Here is a 22,511-nt window from a genome sequence, read left to right as displayed (position 1 = left end):
CAGATTTAGACGTGTGTCTGTGTCAGTGGCGGTCACGGTCTCGCTCACATTTCTGCAGGGAATGTTTAATATTCTAAACTTTCCGGCTGTTTTCTCGGAGGGTGTGGTGTTCACGCACTTTGATTTCACTGCTCTTGGCCTGCAGGACTGCTTTGCACGCCACTCTCTTACCTCACGCTACCCCACGACTCTTTGTTCTCTCCTAGCCTGCAGTATTGCTCCTTGTATACACCACTGTTTTTGACTTATACCACTATTCCTCAGTGGCATGACTCCTGCTTACCCAAACCACTAACCCTAAACTAGGACATTGGTCTTCACCTGTACCATTGTTTGTGTCTGCGCCAACTCTCCTGGCCTTCAGCACTGTTTCTCATGTATTCCTATTCTCTGCCCCTTGCCCTAAACAAGTAGCCCAGGTCCACTGTTTCTCCAGTCTTCCATCACTCAGCTCAACGTGCTTCACAGAAACTCACTGCTGTTGCTCCAAAAGAGCAATGCTCCACCTCTGGCTTCACCGCTACTGAATTGCACTGCAGCTCCTAATGCTGTGCTCCTCCTCGCTAACCCTTCTGCCCAGAGTAACCCTCTATTCTTCTACTATAACCCGGCTGTTCACATTCACTGAACTGCTCCTCCGTTGTGACCTTGCTGTTCAGTCTAAAGCGTCGGGCCTCCACTCAGAAGCCCCGTGCTGCATGTCCTCTGTCGTGGAGACGCTCGGGAATGCACAGCAGATGTTGCAGCAGTCGTGTTAACTGACTGGCAAAACAGTCTGGGAGCTGGAAGAGTGTCAGGCGCTGGCAAGCAACGGTGAATCTGAGTGAAAGGGGGAGAGGGGGAAAGAGAAGGAAAAACCACTCACACAACTAAAGCTGGCCAGCTCTCACTATAAACAGACTGTGCTAACGGTTACGGTAACAGGGTATAATGTTTATACTTGTCAGCACTAATTATTTAACTCATTGGTGGAGAAAAAAATCACAGAAACAAGAGGTGATGCACGCAATGAGAGGGAGCGGTGATTCCATCTATCCTTTGTCCTTCGCTCGTTTTCCCCTTCCTCTCCTCTGAGTCTCGGAAACATCTGGAAGGCTGGGGCGCCCCTCAAGAAAAGTCGAAATGGGGATTGCGTTACAGCAGGGTTAGGCCGTCTATACCGCCCAGAGACCTACCCCAACGACAGCCCAAACCTGAAACAGAGAAGCAGCGTGCTGGAGAAAAGGTCCTGTTAGGCTGGGCCTGGTGCCATTTCCCCCTTTACCACAAAACCCCTCATTTAGTCAGGAATGTGCTGACCAGGAGTCTCCTTGGTCTGTGCTCTGACACAAGAGACTGTGAAAGCCATGCTATGCTGTGCTACGCTACGCTACGCTACGCCATGCCGTGAATATTATATCAGACCTGTGGGTTCAGGGGAGCCTCGAGAGCACCAAACCCCTCGTGTCCTATTGGACACAGATGTTCAGACGCCATGGAGTTGGCGCCCTGTTTGACAGACAGCCCACTCCCCAGTGGGACCGAGCCACGTGCAGTCATTGCGGGAGACAGGCTTCCCCCCCGACGGTAAACGGAGGGGGCTCAAACGGGCGTTTTTGGGAAACCACACTCCCAGAGCCGGAGTGCATGGCTAGTCCCTCCACAAAGATGAAACCCTCCACTGATTATGCCGACCCCTGTGGTTCTGGAAGAATTCTTGCTTCCTGGTTGAGGAACACTCCCATCACTCTGCATAAGGAGGAACTGTTCTCTGAGTGGTTTGAACCCTCACGACCCAGGCAGTGTAGGTGGTAGGTCTTTCCACCCCCCCCCCCACCCCACCCCCAAAAAAGAAAAAAGACACCGTCCCCTCTGCTTTGTCTGGCCCGCTGTGGGACATTACATCATTGTTGTCCTTCAGACAGAGGCTCATCAGAACGTTTTTGTGCACAATGCATCCTGTAATTATTCCACAGACACAGGAAGTATGGGCGTTGGGTGCCGAGGGACATCGTGTCACTGCTTCTCTGAGGATACATGAAAGATTCCAGAGTGTAATGAGGTGACACTGCATGACATTATTTATTATGTTTAGCACATGACCTAAATAAATTTCAATCAACCTGCAACACTGTTATGTGGCTGGATATTTACTGATGCAATTCAGACTCTGTACCACACATACTGTACAAGTATAGCTGCCGTGCCTCGCAGTGAGTTTAACCTGCAACTCTCTGGTAGCTGGTTACAGCCAAAAAATACTCTCTCAAGGTATTTGCGACCTGTGTAAGTGTCATTCTGTCACCCAGCTGAGTGGAGTACAGCACCCAGAGTCAGATTGAATTTAAGGTGAGAGCTCAGACTGAGCCTAGCAGGTTCTCAGTTCCAAGAACAAGAGCACCCCTGCATCTTGTTCCAAGAGAGTGGGGTACCTGGAGTTGGTTATTGTGATAAAATCACTTAATTTAATAAGGTCCCAAATTCTGTTGTCATGTTTGCCTCAGTTGTTATGCAACTGCATGAATGAAATTGGCATAAACACATTGTAATTTATGCCTAACTGCCAGTCACAGTGGTCAGGCTGTAATGATACTTCTGCTTCAGAATCATGAGCGACTCACCTATGATAACTGTAAGACTCTCATGGTTTTAACCAATGACTGCACTGCAAACATGCATTGTTGTTATTGACAGGATCTACTCCTCACTTTGTCCAGAGTCAAAAGAGACACAAAATTCACCATAAAACCAGTGGGCTCAATTGCCTCAATACTGTCCAAACGTGCATGCTGATCCCATCGCACGCAACATTTGGGGGCATGCTGGAGTCAGCTAGAGGAAAATATCTCTCATCTTCAGCAAATCCAGGGCTGGGAAAAGGGGCTATTAGTGGGGGCAGAGGCAACACTGTTCCAGCAAGATCGCTGCATTTGTTTAACTTCGGCAGTAGAGCACCCCAGGGACCTCTGGTCGAGTCAACCACCATCCTAACCTCATGGTGGAGAGCACATCCAAGTTTGGTTTCAATGTGGCATGCTTAGTCATTTAGCAAGACTTTCTCTTTCTGTCTCTCCCTCTCTCTCCCACTCACTCTCTCTTTCATTCTCCTTCCCCTCTGTGCCAAGACCCTACGCAATTCTACCCAGATCCTCTGAAATGCATGTTTTATATTTTTCATAATCAGACTGTTTACACTGCAGACTGGAGAGCGGCAGTAAACCCAATCCTCTAAAATGGATTGCAGATGAACAGTGTAAGACAGGATCCATGCGTTTTCTCCTTCCATTAGTCATCCCTGTGTTAGTGCAAAGAGATAGAGGACCAAAACCTTGTTATATCTCTAATGTGGAGGGGGTGAGACAGAACGGCACCAGGACATCACTGTGTTATTGGGCCCTCTTCTCAGAGGGGAGTAATGCTAGCTGGCTCCATGGGCCTGTTTGCTGTTGTTTATGGTCTGTGATGCGGCGTGGGTTTCCCCACAGAGACAGCGGTAGCCACAGTGGAAGACGGCCAGAACTTATTCAGCCACCTCATATCCCCCTTCCTGCATGAGACACAGATCCAGGGGAGAGGGAGAGGGACGAAGAGGAACATAGGGGAGAGGGGGAGTCGCTGAAAATATCCGCCAAAAATGTCTTTAAAACAACCGCATCAATACTATCAGCTTTGGAAATTCAAGTGTTTTATATTAATCAGCTATGACGAGCTTGTTTTGAGATTGTGTTACAGCAGTTACAACTACGTATGAAAATTGGAAAACAAAAACATGCAGAACAGTTGTTATGCACTTGAGCCCAGTTAAGATGATTAATCCATTTTTGTTTATAATAATTTAATGTTACCGCATATTCACATAGAATACAATACTAAATAAAACGGTTGTATTTTCACGGTTCCCTCTCTGCATTTTAGCCAGCCATGCAATTCTGTTGCTAATTTTCCCGCATATCAAACGACCCATGTAATGGTAGCGATGAAGATGACGATGTGTTAAGTGTTCATCACTAAATGCTTTTTGCTGAAGCAGAAAGCAAATTACAGAGCTTCAGCCTGCTGAACTCAACTATAGACTGAGAAGGTGACAATTAGCACGGGGAGTGTGTGACGTGCTCCTAGAAGTTTTCTGCAAGTGAGTGTGTGTGTGTGTGTGTGTGTGTTTTCAGTTGCATACAATGAACCATGTAATTGGCCTACAGCTGTCGCTGAATTCAAACTAGCTGTTTTCGTCTTCAGAATAACAGTAATTTTGTCTTTCCCCATACCTCTGTAATGTTATTTAATAGGGAAAAGTCCATATGCTGGGGCCCAAATATTTTTACTAAAGCAGAAGAAAAGAGCTCTACTTACAGGGATCACTATAACAATGTTTCTGTAATACTTTAACATCCTCATAACGCTGTTGCAACATTATATGAACATTGTGAGAAGGCTAGAGGTCACCTGGAAGAATACATGTTTTTAAAACTTGCTTTAAATCTGAATGAGAGAATTGTTTCTCTATCAAATTATTTCAGGCCTTTGTAAAAAATCTTGGGAATAGTCTTGAGTCTTGTTTTATTCAATTAAAGCAATTTATTTTCCATACTGACATTAACTAAATTGGGTTTAATTAGTACTGTCGCTCCTTTTCTTGGCACTCAGTCTGTAAAAAATGTAGGTAATCAAAGGTAATGAAATATGCAGCAGCCTTCCGAATCACAAATACTCCAAAGATCAGCCTCATAGACCTTGACAATTGACTGTCTTGGTTAGAATTGAATAGCACAATAGTAATGTACTTTTATAGTATATGTCAGTGTTTCTTTTGCCACCTTAGTGAACATAAGAAATTATCCAGAGCTGAAAGTTGCTGTACAACAGGGTACGTCCACTGACCTGTACACTATGTGGGTCAACTGATATAATGACATTACATGTGGATAGGTTACGCCATCCAGGTGACTAAAAAACACCGCTGGACTAGGATATCCTTAAAAAAAAGCAAAATGTGTGTGTGTGTGTGTGTGTGTGTGTGGGGAGAGGGCCCACCTTTGGGGTATATGTCTATGTGCTCTCTGACTTGTGGTAACTATCCTATGGTATTTTGTAGCCTGAAATGTGTAAAATAGCATTGACAAAAGTAAGGTTCTGCACATTGCTAGGTGTTTATGGGCTCAAAATAATGTGTATATAAGTAGCTGGGAATGTTTACCCAAACACCCCCCCCCCCTCCCTCTTCCAGCCCCCCAGTTCAAATGAAGGCGCCACAGGATAATATTGTGCTCCAGAGAGAAACCACAGAAATGCAGGAAAAACAGCTCTAGTTCAAATAGAATGTATAAAAAACCAGCGTGACCCACAGCAGGAAAGCCTGCATAGAAACAAAGAAAGACAATTGGACTAGCTGTCCCTAAATCCCATTTGCCCCGTCGTTGCCCCTTTCAGAACTCTCATCACTTCAAACACATATCTACTGTACCCTGAAGTAAAAAAAATTAAAATAGAAAATGTCCATGGAATATCTATTTTTCAGATAAATGTCTTCTTAGGAAGTATATAATATAGAGAGGAGTGTGATTAACTGACTCCACAGTTATCTCTTTGGACTCACATTCATCTGGACTGTTTTCTCGGTTGTAACAGCACCCTGCTGTTAAAATCTGCACTTTGTGTCTGTAGGCAAACTTATCATTGCCCCTAATGAGTCTGCTACCACCGTGGTGTCATCTGTGAATTTTATGGTGCAGCTGATGCCATGTTTAGCAGCACAGTGATGTGCCATAAGTCATGGTCCTAAGTAAATAAAGAATAGACCAGAGAACTTAAAACATAGCCTTGTGGTGAGAGACGAGAGCACGGTTTCCCGTTTGCACCACCTGTATCCCCTTAAACAGATCATCCAAAATCCATTTACAGATGGGATGAGTCAGAACAATCTGTAAATGGATTTTTCTGGAACTAGAGCCTGAATTCAGTCAACCTTCACCATCAAGTCTGACTGTATGTGTTAATTTTGATTGTTTCCAGGCCTACATCTGAACCAACAAATGTGTCTGAATTAAAGTAGTTCTGCAAAGAAGAGTGGGCTAAAATTCTTCCACATTGATGTGAAAGACTGATATGAAATTGTAGGAAGCATTCGGTTGCATTTTTTGCTGCTATAGGTGCTGCAACCAGTTATAGGTGATGCAAGGGGGCAATTGCTTTTTCAAGGTTGATACAGGTGTTTGATAACTTTTTTCATTAAATAAATTATATAATACTCTGATTATTATTTAATTTATTTAAACACAAAGAATAATAATGTTTTGTGTTTACTTTTCCTTTGTTTATTATTACATTTTGTCTAAAGATCTGAAACCATTCAGGGGGAAAATATGCAATGATAGATGAAATCGGGAAATATTTTTTCACAGCACTGTAGGGCCACAGTGTTCTGTTGGTCATTTGATACCATGAGGATAGCCAGAAAAAAAACAGTAGTGAAAACTGAAAACTCCCCATGCCTCTGTCTGACACAACACGACCCTGCATCTCTTTTCAATGCAAACAAGCAATTAAGCTGCTTTCAACAATGGACTCTCTGTTGAGGTCTGTCCTCTTGTTCCGTGTTCAGTTAAAGGTTTAGATGATTTTTTCTTTTCTTGTTATTTAATAAAAGTTCCAAAGAAACTATGGTTGAGGTCAGGGAGGTGAAATTATATTCGACTACATGAGCTGTCAATTCTGCACAACATCAACATATGACTACGTTCCCACAATTTTCTCCATTAAAAATGAGTAGACATGGAAAACTCATACAACCTCACTCTAATGAAGAGCACACAAGGACAATCATGTGATATTTTTAACCATGGCCAATAACCAATGAAACTTTTGAAATTTTTTTTTGAAAAAGGCCCTTTTTCAGGAGTTGTCTTTGATGTAAAACAACATCCCCTGCTCTTTGAGAGAGCTAATGATGGAAGTCAAGTTTTCTGGACAGAGACCAGAATGTTCTCTCAATGCTTTGGAGCCCCCACAGTGCAGTACCTGTGAAGTAGTGGATGGAGAGAATTCCATTGCTGTCCCCAAACCTACCATTATGTGGCGACTATGTGAAGGAACCCAAATTTACAGCTTGCCGAAAGACACCTTTTTTTAGGGGGTTGGGGGGGGGCAGGGGTCGTTTAGGTGGGGGGCGCATTATGGTTGAGATTCTATTACATCAGTCTTGAGCAGAAGTAACCTGGTCCGTCCTCTTTTGGCTTCCCCCCAGCAAATGTGTGTTTGGAAAGTCAAGTCTGTTTATGCTCTAAGGCACTTAAAAATTATCCTACACTTTGGAATATTTTGGAGGCTTTTATGCTCGTAAACAGTTTTCTTTGTAAGCTTCTGGTTGCCTTCAATTAACCTATTTCAAGAGTCAACAGGCCTGATGATCAGAGTTAGTTTAGATTCATTTACATTCAGATCTTTTTAAAATGCTTGCGTCAAACTCTTAATTACCAGTTATTCTCTGGCAGAATGGTTTTTTATTCCGGCGATAATGACCATATTTGATCATTGTAAATATTTATTCATCAGAAAAAACTCAAATATACATAAATGTACACATACTCATGCACACATTTGCATACACAAGGAGACACACTACACTCAGTCAAACACACACATACACACACGCACACACACACGTACACACATACATAGACAGAACGAACGAGTCTTTAACTAAGCTTTCCGCAGTAATTGACCATTTCGTGTTTTGATGCGTCCCATATGGAGCGGGAATAGCGTGCCGGGCTCAAATGTTTTTTCACGCACAAGTCCGTGCGCGTGTCTGTTCCGTGTCCTTCCAGCAGGACTATCTGTGCTTGTGTTGGACGTGGCTCTTTCTCAACCCGCCAAACCTCAGACCCCCTTTAATATGTGTGTATACTGTACCAAGGGCTGATACAAGATCTGCCGACCCTGCAGGAACGCTCGGCTGGCTGTGAAGGGTGCATCCGGTGGCCCCCCGAATGTTCTCAGACGCAAACTCCCGGTTCTGCTTTCCCACTCACATTTTAATCGGAGTTCAGCATCAATAAATGCAACCAGGCTACGCAAATGCTTTAATCTTTAAATGCCGCGACTGGTCAGCTTACAAATGCTTATACGACATGAAATACCTTCATGGGGTTGTGTAGGTCTGATTTTTTTTGCTTCATGCTGGAAACTGCATATGTGAAACCAACGGCTGCAATTTATTTCCAAGTCCTTGGAGATTAAAAAAAAAAAAAACACACAAACTAAACTAAGCAGAGGTGTGTCAAACAAATCAAATAAACTTTACAGTCAGCTTTCTTTCAATAAAAAAAATTAAAATTAAAATGACAAATGTGCTGACTGTGAATGAAAAGCTGTTCTTAACCCTTAATGTTATTATTTTTTAATTATTTTTTAAATAATCCGTTGCAGTTAATTAACATGTTGCATCATGAGACTCATGTAAAGACGTAATAGCAGCACAGTAGGTGCGAGCGTATTACATTCGCTGAGCACTTAAGTAGTACGCTAGCCTACTTTTGCTGTGCTGGAACTGAGACTCCCTTCAAAATGGTCGACACCATAATTTGTCCTCAATTTAGGGGATGAGGAACAATTTGGGAGCCGAGAAGTGTCGGTGTGCCCAGCCCACTCATTACGTGTTCGCAGACCACAGCCCACCTCCCCCCACCTCTCTCATCCATTACTCTTCCACTCCTTCATTACAACTGTAAAAACACCCCCCCCACCCCACTCTTCTCTGGTAATTACCATTGAGCTGTTGCACACACTCTCATTACCGTGGCCTTAATATATATAGCTTCTCCCCAGATGGAGTCGCTCCGTACGTCAGATTCTGTTTTCTCCTTCGACGGGCACACAGTCCGCGCACGGTGTCATAACAGTCCCCCAACAAATCACATTGAGTAATTATTGTAATTAAATTGTGTGTGTGTGTGTGTGTGTGTGTGTGTGTGTGGCGACTGATGAGAAACAAAGAGCTTGTTAGGATCCGCGATGACAAAGCTAGTCAACACGACGTTCCACTCTTCTTTATACATATACAATTACATTTATTATTATTACTGGTGTAGGTCCTGTTGTAATATTTGCTTGACCTGCTCAACTTTATGACTCAAATCTGAGGGCACACAACTTGGAATATTATTTGGAAGAATGTGTTCACGCCAGCCCTGCTAACTGCACATGTGGCTTTCTCATTTGTTGACATACCCATTCTTAAGGGCGGTCAGTCAGAGTATGCAACTATTTTATATGATTTATACTGTATGTTAGGTCCAAGAAAACAGACAAAAAATTTAATAAAACTTAAACCATTAAGGCTGGTACCTAGTTGACTCACATGCTTAAATGTTGCACCATCAAAATGTGGTACTGTAACCATATGTACTTACCATGTACTGCAGTAGGTGGCAGTAGTTAAAAACGGCCATGCTTAGTCATGAAATATATTCTTGAAAGAAACAACACCAAAATTATATTGTTTTTTGCTATTTATTTCCGGCCATGGCTAGCTAGAAGGGAGGGAAAATTTGGATAATTTATATTAAAGTTATTACCAAACGTGTCTACAGTGTTTTCCAGGTGGATAAAGTGCTTTATAACTTCAAAAAGTTTAAGGACGTTATGAAAACTTGCTACTCCAATAGTAACTCTATAGTCAAAAAGAGCCCTTTAGCTGAGTGATGTTGGTGGCTATGACAATAATAATGCCTTATTGGATTCTACACTATAATGCAAGATGTTTACTCAAGCCATGTACCCTCCCCTACAGAATCAAGCATTTGATGATGAGGCAGAGGCCAAGGAAGGTGATGACGGACAGGCAGGAGAAGTGAATGGACAGGATGACCAGGATGTCAGTCAGGAGGCTGTCCTGGGGCCGCGGGGGCAAGGGCGGGGCCTCGGGCATCTCGCAGAAGATGCCCGTCCAGCCCTGGTAGCACTGGCAGGTGAACTTGTGCTTCATGTCCAGGATGTCGTCGTTGTTGAGGTGCCCGCTGACGTGGAAGCGGGGCCCCTGGGGGCCCAGGTTGCTGCGGATGCGGAAGAAGCGGGGGTTGAGGTGCAGGTAGGCCCCGGACTCCAGGCTCTTCCGCACGCACTTCCCGTTCTTCTTGCACAGCGCCTTGCTGCACAGCTTGGCCGCTGATGTCACGTTGATGACGTAATGGCCCAGGGGTCCATCGATGTACTTCTTCACTGCCAGACAGTTCCTCTGGAATTAGAGCGCAGAGACGGACGGAATCACACTCGCCAAATCACTCTCCAGCCACATGCAGAGGTACTCATGAAGATGACCTGATTCACATTGCTCTTACCTCTCCTCTTACATACTTATTTCAACAGACAATCCTATTTCACAGAGTGAAACGGTGCTTTCTCTATTCAGATCATACACGTAGCAAAACACAGATTATTGATTATTATTTGGTTCCAAATATCCTCCCACCTCTTGATCTCTGCCACAAACTTGTCAGTCATTTCAAAATGTGCCACTTCCGTTACATCGGTAGTGACCCTACCACCAGTGGCAGATTGTGAAAATATGTGTATTTTTTATCCTGACGGCAAGTTCGCCCTGCCGTCGATGGTTTTGCATCTACTGTTCTCTTGCTGGCATTGTCTCATTTCCTCAGTTTTATTGTGTTGTCTAACATTCATTCTGTGAACGGCCCATTAGGCCTTCAAGACAAGGTGTGGACTCTTTAGCCTATTAAGTATGGAAATTATTCATTTGTGCTGAAACACACCGAAACTCAGCAGACAATGCGGTGTGTTTGTGTGTCAAACTCCAGGACTGGAGTTTGACACACCTTGTATAGCACATTTGATGACTCCAATTACCTTACAGAGTGCTGTCTGTAACAGTTGTGTAATATGTTGTGATCTTTGCTCATCCTGGCTTTATTCAACAATATTAATATCAATTACAATTTTTATTACTATGTGAAGCAAAAGTACTGTTCGTCGATGCACTGAGATTTTGTCATCCTGTTATCCCATAGTTCATATGAGACTTTCAGTGACAACAAACTGCTCTTTAACATACATCAAGCTAATTACAACTCTGGAGAATTGAGTCTTCTGGGACCTCTAACCACTGCCATTCATCTGACACATCAATCACCAAGTTTGCTGTCACGCTAAATATATAACTGTTGTGTTTCTTGTAAACAGGAAATGAATGGACTGAGAAAATTAACTGTGTTGCTTTGAGTGGGGTACGGGGCTGTAGCCATAAAAAAATAGTTGAATTTCCCTGTTCAGCAAATAGCCAATCACAGTGATGGTATGGAAAATCTGACTGGTTTGAGGAGAAACAGCAGTGAGAACATTTTTAAGAATTCACAGGTTTGGTGCAGGACCAAGGTTTTATGATTAACAGCATTGAGAATGCCTCAGTATCAGTTTTATCTCTCAGTCGGTGCTCTCTGAAGTGTCACATGTGCAGCAGCGACGTCTCTACCTGAGAGCGGGCGTATTCCGAAGACCCCCACAGCACTACCCCCGCTGCCCCCAGGGCGGCGCTCTCACCAATGGTGTGAACTAGGTCCCTCTGAAAGGAGGAGGAGGAGAAATCGAATCATGAATGGACTGCATGAATTAATGAATGAAGGAAGGAAGGAAGGAACCAGATGAATTACTTTCATTTATGTGTTATCGAGCTGCACATCTATCTCTTCCAAGAAGCGCACAATGTTATAAAGTAAGCAGCGCTGACTTGTCTCGAAGACCACCGATGCGTATCTCCCGCCAATGATGTCATGGCGCCTTTTTGCTCCAGAATATTCGCAACACATCCATTTATGTGGAGACACAAGGTTTTTGAGCCCATTAAGCTAGTAAATCACTATGACCTAAAGTACAGGGGTATACAGTAGAGGGAAGCAATTCCGTTCTTAATAGTAGTGCTTGAAAGAAAGGTATTCCGAAAGCAAGGAAAGTTTCAACAGTTGCCGTGGCAGTAGTGGCAGTAATAAAAACAAAGAGATAATTAAGATATGCTGGTTTGCTAACAGAGATGTCCTGGGGCAACAAGTATATACCTCTGAGCATAAATTAGCCAAATGACAATATTTCCCCTTGAGAATAAGGAAACTAAGAAGCAGAATTGCACTGTATAATTACTATCTGCGGACAGAAAACTGTGAGAATTGAATCTCTAAACCCAGAGGCTGACAGGAAAAGTGGGACTGGTTCTATCTACTTGTCATTGTAGTCATATGGCAACTAAAATAGTCATGCTCTGTGAGAAACCTCATAATCACTGGTACAATTAAGGTTTGCAGCCCTATTGGCTCCCTAGCTTACTGTCTTAGTATCTAATTGCCTTACTGCCTTGCTGTTTCAATGTCTTATTGCCTTTTTGCTTTACTGCATTTCTGCCTTCTACTATTTATTTTTTTTTTTTAAATCTTCCTACCATCCTGTCATTGTACCTTACTGAATTTCTACCTCACCTCTGAGAGGACGTGGAAGGTATAGGCATAGAAAGGCCTGGAGTAGACAAAAACGGGCAGCGCGAAGTCACTGCGGGCGATGGACGCGATCCTCATGGCCTCCTTCACGCGGTAGTGGACGAACTTGACGGTGTTGGGCGTCGACTTCAGTTCGTAGTCCAGGTAGATGGAGGGGTAGAGAGCCGTGCTCTCCTTCCACAGCCACATCAGGTGGTCGTTGCGCACGTGCTCCACGTTGGGGCACTCGCCCGTGTACTTGTGCGGGTGCTGCTTGTAGCCGTAGTTGTAGCAGTCGGGGAACAGGTAGAAGCCCCAGAGGCCGTGGGGCCTCCGGCTCTCCGCCAGCAGCAGGGTGGAGTTCATGAAGGCCTGGCCCGCCCTCTCAAACAGCTCCTTGGCCTCCTTCTCCACCTTGCTGTCGGGCCAGGTGGGGTGGACCTTCCTCATCAGCTCTTTGGACTTGTTCCGATAGATGTCCTTGGGGCCCCAGTTGCGTACCCACTGCGGCCGCCAGTTCTCCCAGTCGATCACTCCCAGGCCCTTGAAGTCCTTAAAGGGGATGAGTTTGTCGAGGTCCGATCGGGCCTTGTTGAGGTGCTTGGTGAGGCTCTGGTTCTGCGGCAGGCCTCCATTAATGGGCGTCAGGGCTTGGGTGTAGTAGGGGTAGTAGCCCAGGTGGGAGTGGTAAAAGATGGTGACGTTGGGCCCGCTCAGTGTCTCGTTGAAGTTGGCCACAATGTCAAAGACGCTGAGGTCCAGGTCCACCTTGAAACGCAGACGGCAGGACTCGGTGGGGGCATTCCACACCACGATGAAGGGCTTGTGTGGCAGCAGGGGTGCCTGGGCCTGCTTCAGCTGCTGACATCGTACCTGCCCAACCCCCAACCACACAGCCACAGCCAGCCAGCCAATCAGCACGGGGCAAACGGCATTCATCGCCCCAAAGTCCACATGGGTCAATTAATCCTCCTTACAAAGCAAGACAAAAAACAACAACAACAACAGCAGAAATAGCATATTCATTGAAAAATAAACACATCATCAGGTCCAGTTGGCTAGGACAATCAAAAGAACACAAGAATGAACAGAAGAACAGAGTTCACTGAGTTCTATGGTTCTACATTCCACTGTACACTGCCACTCTATTCCCAAAGATGCATGCCATTTGACTAGCTCTTTCTGATCTATCAGAATTGTTGTTTGGATTGTGAGCTTTTAAGCTCGGGCATAGATTTCTGAACAGAGGACGTTCCCGTAATTATTCAAATTTTACAGTTTCAGTTTTGCAAGACATGCTCAGGGCTTCAATTTCAAACATGCCCGCTGGAGCCGCAAGATCATTTTTCCTGATTTTGGAACAAAATTCTTGAAGACCATATCACAGGAACCTCAGACTTGCAAGGAGCATTATGAACAACAGCCAGTGGAAATAGTGCGAGGAGTATAAACTACAATACAAAACTTTTTTGGCTTTCATTAATTAATAGCAGAGGGTAATATGATGACTGTGAGGAATTTATTTAATTAAATTTTTTAATCACAGGGACTTGGTTTTTCTGTGAAGGGATGGCAGGGAGACACTAAACCAAGCCCAACAGAAACAGTGCCTGAGCCGTGGTGGGGGCAGCCACACTGGGATCTGTGCCACCCAAAACCATAAGCATCTTTATGGCCTGTGAGTATGCTCGCTCGCCCCCACCACTAAAAAGACCCCCCAAGAACAATGGCGCGGTCCAAACCCTCTCTGTTTGATGCTGCCACCCCAGAAACAGACACAATTCAGGAGTCACATAGGAGCCAGCGTCTCGGTCCTGATTGAACACAGGCGGTGACGCTGTAAATGTATTATAATCCATTCGGCACTTCAACAAAAAACCAACCGTTTGATCCTGTTCCAGACATATCAAAGATTAAGAAAAATAAACTACAAGAACCTAGAAAAGTGCGGCTGACCTTCACTTATATTTTAGTTTTGCATTGCAATTAAATCTTACGTTTATCCAGCCTTAGAGATTTTTAGGCTTGGAGACACAAGAGACACTCAAATTGCAATATATGGAACATAATTATGCAAATTAGTTGACTTAAAACATTAATTTCTTCCCTTATAGAGATTTATAAAGGCTAAAATAAAAGGTTTTATTGATGCACTGGCTTGTGGAAATATGTTTGGCAAGTCTTAGACATGTACGTGCAATTAAAATTAATATTTTGGTCAGGGCATATTATACCATTTCTCTGTTTAAATTCTTGCAGAGCCTGAGCTCATATGTATTCAATTCATACTGCTTTCGGTTTCGGAAAAACTGAGGCAAAACATACAGAGGGAAATAGCAGAGCAAATAGACATAACAATATAGGCCTGCCAAATTAAGACCAACAATAATAATCATGTCTTCATACCCATACAAAAATGACATTTTATCATTAAAAGCACTGAGGACAATGTCTAAGGCTTTTGCTATAGGCACATTTACTATACTGTATGTTGTCGTTTGCATGTTCATGAAGGTATTTTTGAGTGTAAATGAGTTTGAGTGTATGTATGTATGTATTTGTATAGTTCTATCTTGGTGTGTGTGTGTGTGCGTGTATGTGTGTGCGTGTGCTTTTGTGCAGGCATGTGTGTGTGCGTGTAATGAGCTGTCAAACAGGTCATTATTTGATGGGAGAGAAGCCTCTGGAAGTACAGCATAGCATGCTGGGAGTTCCTGATGCAATGGTTGACTTGTCTCTGGTCCAGATCTAATTAACCATGGGACTCGCTGTGCTCCAGTAACTCTCCCCACCCATCCTGTGCGGTGGCCTTCTCTGGCGCCTTGATCATTTTCACATTTCTAGCCAGGGTCCTGCTTCTGGCCTCTGCTGTCTCTCTCATCCCCAGGTCCAGCGAACACCATTGCCATACAGAGAGGAAGATTCATTAACATCTACCGATCACCTGTTTACTTTACTACAACCGGTACCGTCTCTACAGCATGTCACCCCCATGTCACCCCCATGTCCCGCTGAAAAGGAATAAATTAAACATGTTGATATTAATACACACCTACCACTCTCTCCTGACAGCTTTGGGTGCAGGTCTTCTCGAAACCCCAAGGGGGAAATGAATGTCCTTCTCTGGGTCCCTTCAGTCCAGCCAGAGTGAGTCTGGAGTTCTCCGCTTGGTGGATCAGAACAAGATCAGTGTTCCTTTGTCTGTCGTTTTGTAAGCCTCTATTATCCCCCCCTTTTTTGATTACAGTCAGTCTCTTATTCCCCTGGTGACTGGTGCAAGTTTGAAGTTTGATACGTTCCTCTCTTTAGATGTTAGACTGAGGTCTAACAGCGACCTTTTCCATGGGTCCCCGTGGGAGTTCTGTTGGTCCGTTGGGGATCGGTGATGCCCCGCTACGTGGGTCTTCATTGGGGCAACAATGCCCTGCTCTGTTAGTCCACGTAGGAGCAGCAATGTCCTGCTATGTGGGCTATGCTGGGACAGCGATGTCCCCCTCTTTGTAGATTTGGCTCCTCCTCACTGACCTGGCTACTGCCAACAATGCTGATTGCATAAAGAGTGCCCATTAGGAATGGCCTAGGCAGTTTAACAGAAGGCTCACAAAGAGGACTTCTCATTATTATATGCAATTTTGTATTTCATAGTTATTAGCTCTAGTAAGAAATAGTTAGGTAATCATTTCACATTAGTTAAATTAATCAGTAGATCAATCAAAAACCTTGAATCCCCTTAATTAATTATCAATATTAATACTCCTAGAAATCCAGGAATCCAATCCAATGCTAGCAGTAGGTCTGCTTATAAACCCTTATCCTTGACCATGTTAATTGATTGGCCATCCAATTGAGTTTGTTAGCGCTCTTCTTCTTGACGTAAAGGGTTAAATGGTTGTAAATGGTTAGCATGGATAACACTTGCCTTTCTGAGTGCAAAATGACCATTTGTATTAGCACTGCAGCGGTGGGTACAATGGGGTGTGGAGGCATGTCTTCATCAGCAGAAACACAAAAACGAAATGTTCCCGCGGTTACGCAAAACCAACACCTCTCGCTTTGCATCAGGCGTATGGGCGTGTGTGAACATCAGAGAACACGTTCCGCGGCTCAGTATTTCCTTTCAGGGCAGGAGCTGTGGGTGTCGGGGCACTGGGTGTAATGCAGGGGTTCCTGACTCATATTTGATTGTGTTCCGATCTGCCGGACGATAGACAGAGAGAGGCAGTTCCTCTCGCTCAGCTGTGTAAATACAGTCGGACTGCCTACCTCAGCTTCGGTGCTTCCTTGCTGGTCGAGTGCAAAAGCAACACGGTGAAACGGAATGATGCTGAATCTGGTGTTTAACATATTTTCCTGGCTTATCTGCTTCACAGGAACCAGATGGCAGTTTTATACCACCTCCTCCTGCTTGATGATTGAAGCTAACTGGGGCTGTTACTTCGAAAACCAGGTTTTGATTAAAATGGAGTTACTGAGACAGCAGGGGGGCAGTTTACTGATAACAATAATATTACTACTACTATTACTACTACTATTACTATTACTAATAATAATAATAATAATCATAATAATATCAGTGCCCTCCAAAGTATGGTAACAGTAGAGTTAAATTTGTTATTTTTGCTAAATACTAATTTGGTCTTTCTGCGAGGCAACAGTGCTACCCACTTCACCACCATGCTGCCCTGGATTTGACAATCAGCCGATGATACAAACAGACAATCAGCATTTATTTCATGGTATTTACATGCATATATGTTTTCCATTTTACAGAAGCAGCTGCTTTGTGTTAAGTTCACCTATTTCAGCTGTGCAAAATTAAGTTAATGGAAGAATAGTAGTACAGAATAGATGTAGTAGTTATACAGTTGTATATCTGCTATATCTACTCTGAAAAGAAGGGAAAACCTCCCCAACTACCATAAACATGCAACCATGAAGCCCAACCTGATTCAAAATCCCCCTTAGTGCAAAAGCAATGCCAATTTTTATAGTGGCTTTTTGAATCTGTCAGTCTAATCATCCTCCAGTTTAATTGGTTATATAAATTGTCTCTGTCTACACCTCAGCTGATGGGTGTTAAACCATCTTCTCCAGTAGGAGAGAGAGAGAGGTACATTTATCACAGGACTGTTTACAAATCAACTGGACGGTCATGTCGGCCTTGAGTGAGCTGAATTTGGTAACGGAGTAGAGTTGCCTCACCTCTTACAGTTACATCACCTGACCAGCTCTACAGTAGAGTGCTCAGGCCTGTTTCTCCACTCTATCTCTTCCCGTAAATGGAAACTTACCTGTAGGGGCTGCATTAGTGTGTACACAGGTAGGCAACCCCAGGAGGCGTTTCCCAGAAGGAGCTGCACTCATAGTATTCTTCTTCTTCTTCTTACTTGTCATTATGAGTGATATTTTGAATGAATACACGGTATAAACTGCCACCTTGTGGAGCGCATTGAAAAATGGGAGGTTCTGATGATTGGTTCACTGCCAGGTTCACAAGGCACAATTTGAGCCTGCACCTTATCCTACACTGCCCCCTTTTGCTGTGGTAAGATTAGGGAATTGCTTCACTCTGTCCTGTCCTCTGAGATGTCAGGAGAAATCAGTTTTCTGTGAATTTATATATAAGGCCAGAAAATACTGAATAGGACATGTGTTGACTGGGCCCAGGCCCATAACTGTACTGCTAGAAAACTTGGAAGGACTTGTTGCTGTCTACTGAAGAAGTAGGCTAATGTACAATAACAACATCTTGGATTTTTATTTTTTATTTTTACATTTTAGGCACACAGCAACTTTCACAGTTGTTTTTGATTTGATGATTTACTTCTAAAGTTTGCCAAAAATGTTAATTTTTTATCCAAAATGTTGTTATTGTACAGTACATTAGCCTACTAAAGCAATTCTGAATGATTTTTTAATCACGCATCAGCATTGATTAAAAAAAATTCCTTTCAATGTGCAGAACAAAAGTTTTTTAAAAAACTGTTAAAATACTGGCATTGCTAATCTATCAAAAAATAGAGTCTTTTCAAAATATAATTGTAGAGAATGATAGAAAAGGGTTAATCTTTATTCTTTTTCCTCAAAATTAGTCACATTTAGGCTAGCAACTGCAGGGTGCGTGGTGGAACACCGATGGTGCCACCCAACACTGTTATAGTGCCCTTGAGCACGGCACTGAACCCAAAAACTGTTCTGAGGGGAGGTACACTGAGGCTGACCTTGTGCCTGACCACTCTGGCAACGTCACGCATTCACTGTATGCAGGCAGACTGGAACTGTATGGGGGACCATGTACATGCATGTATTTGGGAGGCAGAAAAATTCATTCCAGTTACTCTGTATTACTTGGCAAATAAAGTGAATCTTTATACAAAATGATTTCTCCAAACAAGCAACTGTTTAATTACTTTACAAAGCTGAATAATAATTAATGTTTCTTTCCCCTTTCACTGTTACATTTAAATCCATGAGAAAATGACACGTTTGACCATGCCAGGTCTTTTAGATTAAGACAGGGATCTCTATCACTCTATCAACATGCTGACATGATTTTCTGTAATTAATTCACACATTTTGCCCTGCAGCAGATGGCATCAACTTGGATGAGTCTTGGATTTAATTTAGTAATACACTGAAGTGACATTCATATTGAGACTGAAGGGATAAACACCACCTGTTCAAATGCCTGGTGCCAGTTTTCTTGATTTGGACCGATGCACCTTTTGGCCTCATATACTATCTTTTTCTGTTTGACCCAAGAAACAAGCACTCATTCCGTTGGTAATGTGATGCATTACAAAATACAAAATACGCTTCAGGTCGAAAGAGCTCTCTATCAGGAACTAACTGAAATGCAAAAACTGCCGATAAGGGGCAACAAGAAAAAAATGATTTTTCTTCATTTGGCAAAATCGGTGAAAAGCTCACCACAAAATCAGATTAAACCCTACCTACAAGGAATCACTTTGAAGTTTGAATCTTGGTTGCTATTAACTGGCTGTGCACACAGCTGTATACATTATGAGCCAGCAACGATTTTACCCTATTTGTTTAAACTCTCCATTGAGTGTGATTTCAGCAGGTTAGCAAGGTCCCCCCAGGTTATTACTGCATTAATTTATCTGTACAGTAAACCTGGCACCAGGGGTGTTCCACAAATGTCTGGGCCCTGTGCAAATGCAGGCTCTGTGGGCACTCTTTCCACCGCAGACTTTTTATTCCAGGCCCTTTTACTGGCCCCTTGCACTTAGGTGACCTGGGTAGTCAGTTCCACTATTCCCTCCACAATGACACCTCTGCCTTGGACCAACGAGCCAATGCTTTTTTCTCAGAGCTGTGCCACTCCTCCGAGAGGTGCTAGCTCTCCTGTAGTATTGTGTGGCCTGTGGTTTGGAAAATATTACGAGTAATGCCAGGGGGCATTGAAGTAGTACATGCAGTTTAGGTACAGTACAGCTTGTATGGGGCGTGGGTGACACAGCAGGAACTCCAGAGGCACAGCTCCGAATTACAGACTGGGGGAGGGGGGGTGGGTTGCATTACCCCAAGAGCCCAAATAATCATATAGGGATTTTCAAATCTCGTGCACCCCTATTTCATGGACGTCAGCTCTGCATTTCATGGGTATCGGCTCTGGTTGTGGAATGTAAAGAACATCGCTCACCCGCTTACTCTGCCCTAAATCAGATAAATCATATCAATGTACACTATGATGCAACACCACGGCATAGCTGCTACTATCTGAAATTTTCAGACGTCGATGTATGCGACGATTGCCTTGGAGGTGGCCCTCGTGTGCGTGACTCCCCCAAGGCCCTCATTGTTACCCCTCCCCTTTGAGAAACCCTGAAGGCTGTTTTTTTTTTCTCCCTGTGAGCTGTTGGGATACTGTGCCTGACTAATGCCTAAGGGACAGGGCTTATAGGAAGGCAACAGGTGCCTGCCAGCAGGGCTCTTTCCTCACACAGTGCATCCATCTGTCCACTCTTCCATCGCCTTTCCATTTATCAACCACAGGGAGGACGCATTGAGAGTTTAATTACTGGACGGCACATTAACAGCGCTCCGTAATGGACTGGGCGTTGGGCTCTAAACACGAGGACCGTAAGCCCAAAAGTCATATGGGACCCAGAAATATATTTAAGATAGCAGCCTTTCAAGTTAGTTAGTGTGTACAGAATACTCTGCACAATAAGAAAATATATCAGAAATATATAACGCATTATTTTGATCTGTCCTTCTGCTAAAACTACATTTCTTCAGTTAGATTATTTTTATTTCACTTTTTAATGACATAAAACATTCGTAGCAACCTGGAAGTTAGTTGTTAATCCAGTGGAACACAACTCTGCAGGTCGTGGCCTCACTCACAAATAATCCTTCCAATCCATGCATTTTCTAAACCACTTACTCCTGCTCAGGGTCACAGGGGTGCTGGAGCCTATCCCAGCAGACATTGGGTGAGAGGCAGGAACACACCCTGGACAGGTCACCAATCCATCGCAGGGCCCACACACCGTTCACTGGGAGCAAACCAGAGTACCCAGAAGAAACCCATGAGGACCCAGGGAGAACATGCAAACTTCATAGAAAGCCCTCGGCCGTCATTCAAACACGGTATCTTCATGCCATGAGGCTACCCCGCTACTCACTGAGCCACCGTGCCTCCCCTCACTCGAAAATTCACAAGGACATATCACATCACCGTGAGACATAAGCACCTTTTTTAAGTATTGTGAAAATCTATTTTGTGTGGATATACAATACTGAAATGTCAGCTATCTGCAAGTGAGCATTGGCATGTATAAGCATGCAGCTGCTAACCACAAACTGGTTGTGTACTTCCTTACCTCGACGCTGCTTTCTGGGTCACTGGATTTCTACATATGTGGCTTTCCCTCAGGAGTGAAAAAGAGTCCTGTCAGGTTCTTGTGTTTATGAGCTCTGCGTACGCAAGATTGCTCTGGGCCTGTAGGTAGATTAAAGCATGCTATTTGGAGCTGTCGCAGAATTAACTGTTTAAAATCATCTTGGGTAAGGGCTACTGTTGTACACTGTTGTGCAAATACTTCTAGCACAAATATTTGCCCAGTGTGAGCAACTAATGTTTTGTTTGCTTTTTGATTGCCTACAGTTTACATTCTTTGTGACAGAACTGCAGACTATATTTCATTTTAAGGTATTGAATTCAAAATCTTACCCTTGCTCCTCTCAGCCATATACTTTCTGTTTGTCATTTTAACCACTGTACCACAATAGTTTTTCCATCATGTACCCCCTGTTATAAAAAATGAGTAACAATTTGTATTGAAAAACACATGCTGAATGAATGACGTGCAATTGTTTCCCTTATGAATCTGAAGAAATTGGTTTGTCAGAGAATCTTTCATAATGACATGAATCATGCCAAAATTATGTATTGCTTGTGCTTTCTGATCGAAACTATGTGAAGGCATAAAACGTTTAAGAATATAAGACACAACTGTGTGTGTGTGTGTGTGTGTGTGTGTGTGTGTGTGCGTGTATGTGTTTGTGTAAATGAAGATGTTTAAATACACAACCCCAATATCTACATTTGTAAATAAATTTGTATATTTGTACTGAATCAGCTAGCTTACAACAGCAGTGCCTCGCTGGGGAAACCTGTAGCCTTCTACAACACAGTGTTCCCTTTCAGTACATTATTGAACGTTAGCCGAAGCAATCGGGTTGGCTCATATTAATTATATTCAGAGATTGTGAATAATCAAAGATTATTTAATCACACTTAAACCGTGGTCAAGCGACACAAGCATGGTCAAACCCTTAAGATCATGTGGTCACAGTAGCAGTTCTTTTTGCCCATACATTACAACCGTTCCAGGAAGGAACACGTCTGCCATGCTGAGAGCACCCCCATAAAAATCCTTTGATCTCTCCGTCTCTCTCTCTTTCATTTCCCAATGTGAAGCTGAATCAGCATTAACTAATGAAGTCTGTTCGCCTGTTACAGCCACAAACCCAGCTGGACAGTCTAGACAAGGCATATGTATACCACAATTTCAAGTGTGAATATGT

The 22,511-nt window shown here is 43.5% G+C and overlaps 1 protein-coding gene across 3 annotated transcripts; it reads right to left on the bottom strand.

Annotated features, from left to right (window-relative positions):
• Positions 1-8,825: 8,825 nt before the first annotated feature.
• Positions 8,826-17,895, bottom strand: hyal6 (hyaluronoglucosaminidase 6). Of its 3 annotated transcripts, none has more exons than XM_064342780.1 (5): positions 17,744-17,895; positions 15,505-16,646; positions 12,456-13,424; positions 11,462-11,551; positions 8,826-10,210 (listed from the first exon to the last, which is right to left on the bottom strand). In XM_064342780.1, exons 3-5 carry the CDS (start codon positions 13,389-13,391, stop codon positions 9,761-9,763), a joined length of 1,476 nt encoding a protein of 491 aa, XP_064198850.1. In that variant the 5' UTR covers positions 13,392-13,424; positions 15,505-16,646; positions 17,744-17,895; the 3' UTR covers positions 8,826-9,760. The 3 variants fall into 3 exon arrangements, with proteins under 3 accessions (XP_064198850.1, XP_064198852.1, XP_064198851.1); XM_064342782.1 differs by having other exon boundaries at positions 15,509-16,646; XM_064342781.1 differs by lacking the exon at positions 17,744-17,895 and having other exon boundaries at positions 15,505-16,680.
• Between the last annotated feature and the right edge of the window lie 4,616 nt (positions 17,896-22,511).

This window comes from Anguilla rostrata, chromosome 7 (genome assembly GCF_018555375.3).
Source record: "Anguilla rostrata isolate EN2019 chromosome 7, ASM1855537v3, whole genome shotgun sequence".
In the NCBI taxonomy this organism is placed as follows: domain Eukaryota; kingdom Metazoa; phylum Chordata; class Actinopteri; order Anguilliformes; family Anguillidae; genus Anguilla; species Anguilla rostrata.
Note: the sequence above shows the minus strand (reverse complement) of the source record. Positions and strands in the feature narration are given on the sequence as shown.

Excerpts from the sequence above, each read along its gene's own strand:
- hyal6 (XM_064342780.1), bottom strand. The coding sequence starts at position 13,391 with ATGAATGCCGTTTGCCCCGTGCTGATTGGCTGGCTGGCTGTGGCTGTG. Across the intron at positions 11,552-12,455 it reads CCTTCCACGTCCTCTCAGAG|AGGGACCTAGTTCACACCAT; the intron begins GTGAGGTAGAAA and ends TCCTCCTTTCAG. Across the intron at positions 10,211-11,461 it reads CGGAATACGCCCGCTCTCAG|AGGAACTGTCTGGCAGTGAA; the intron begins GTAGAGACGTCG and ends CTCTAATTCCAG.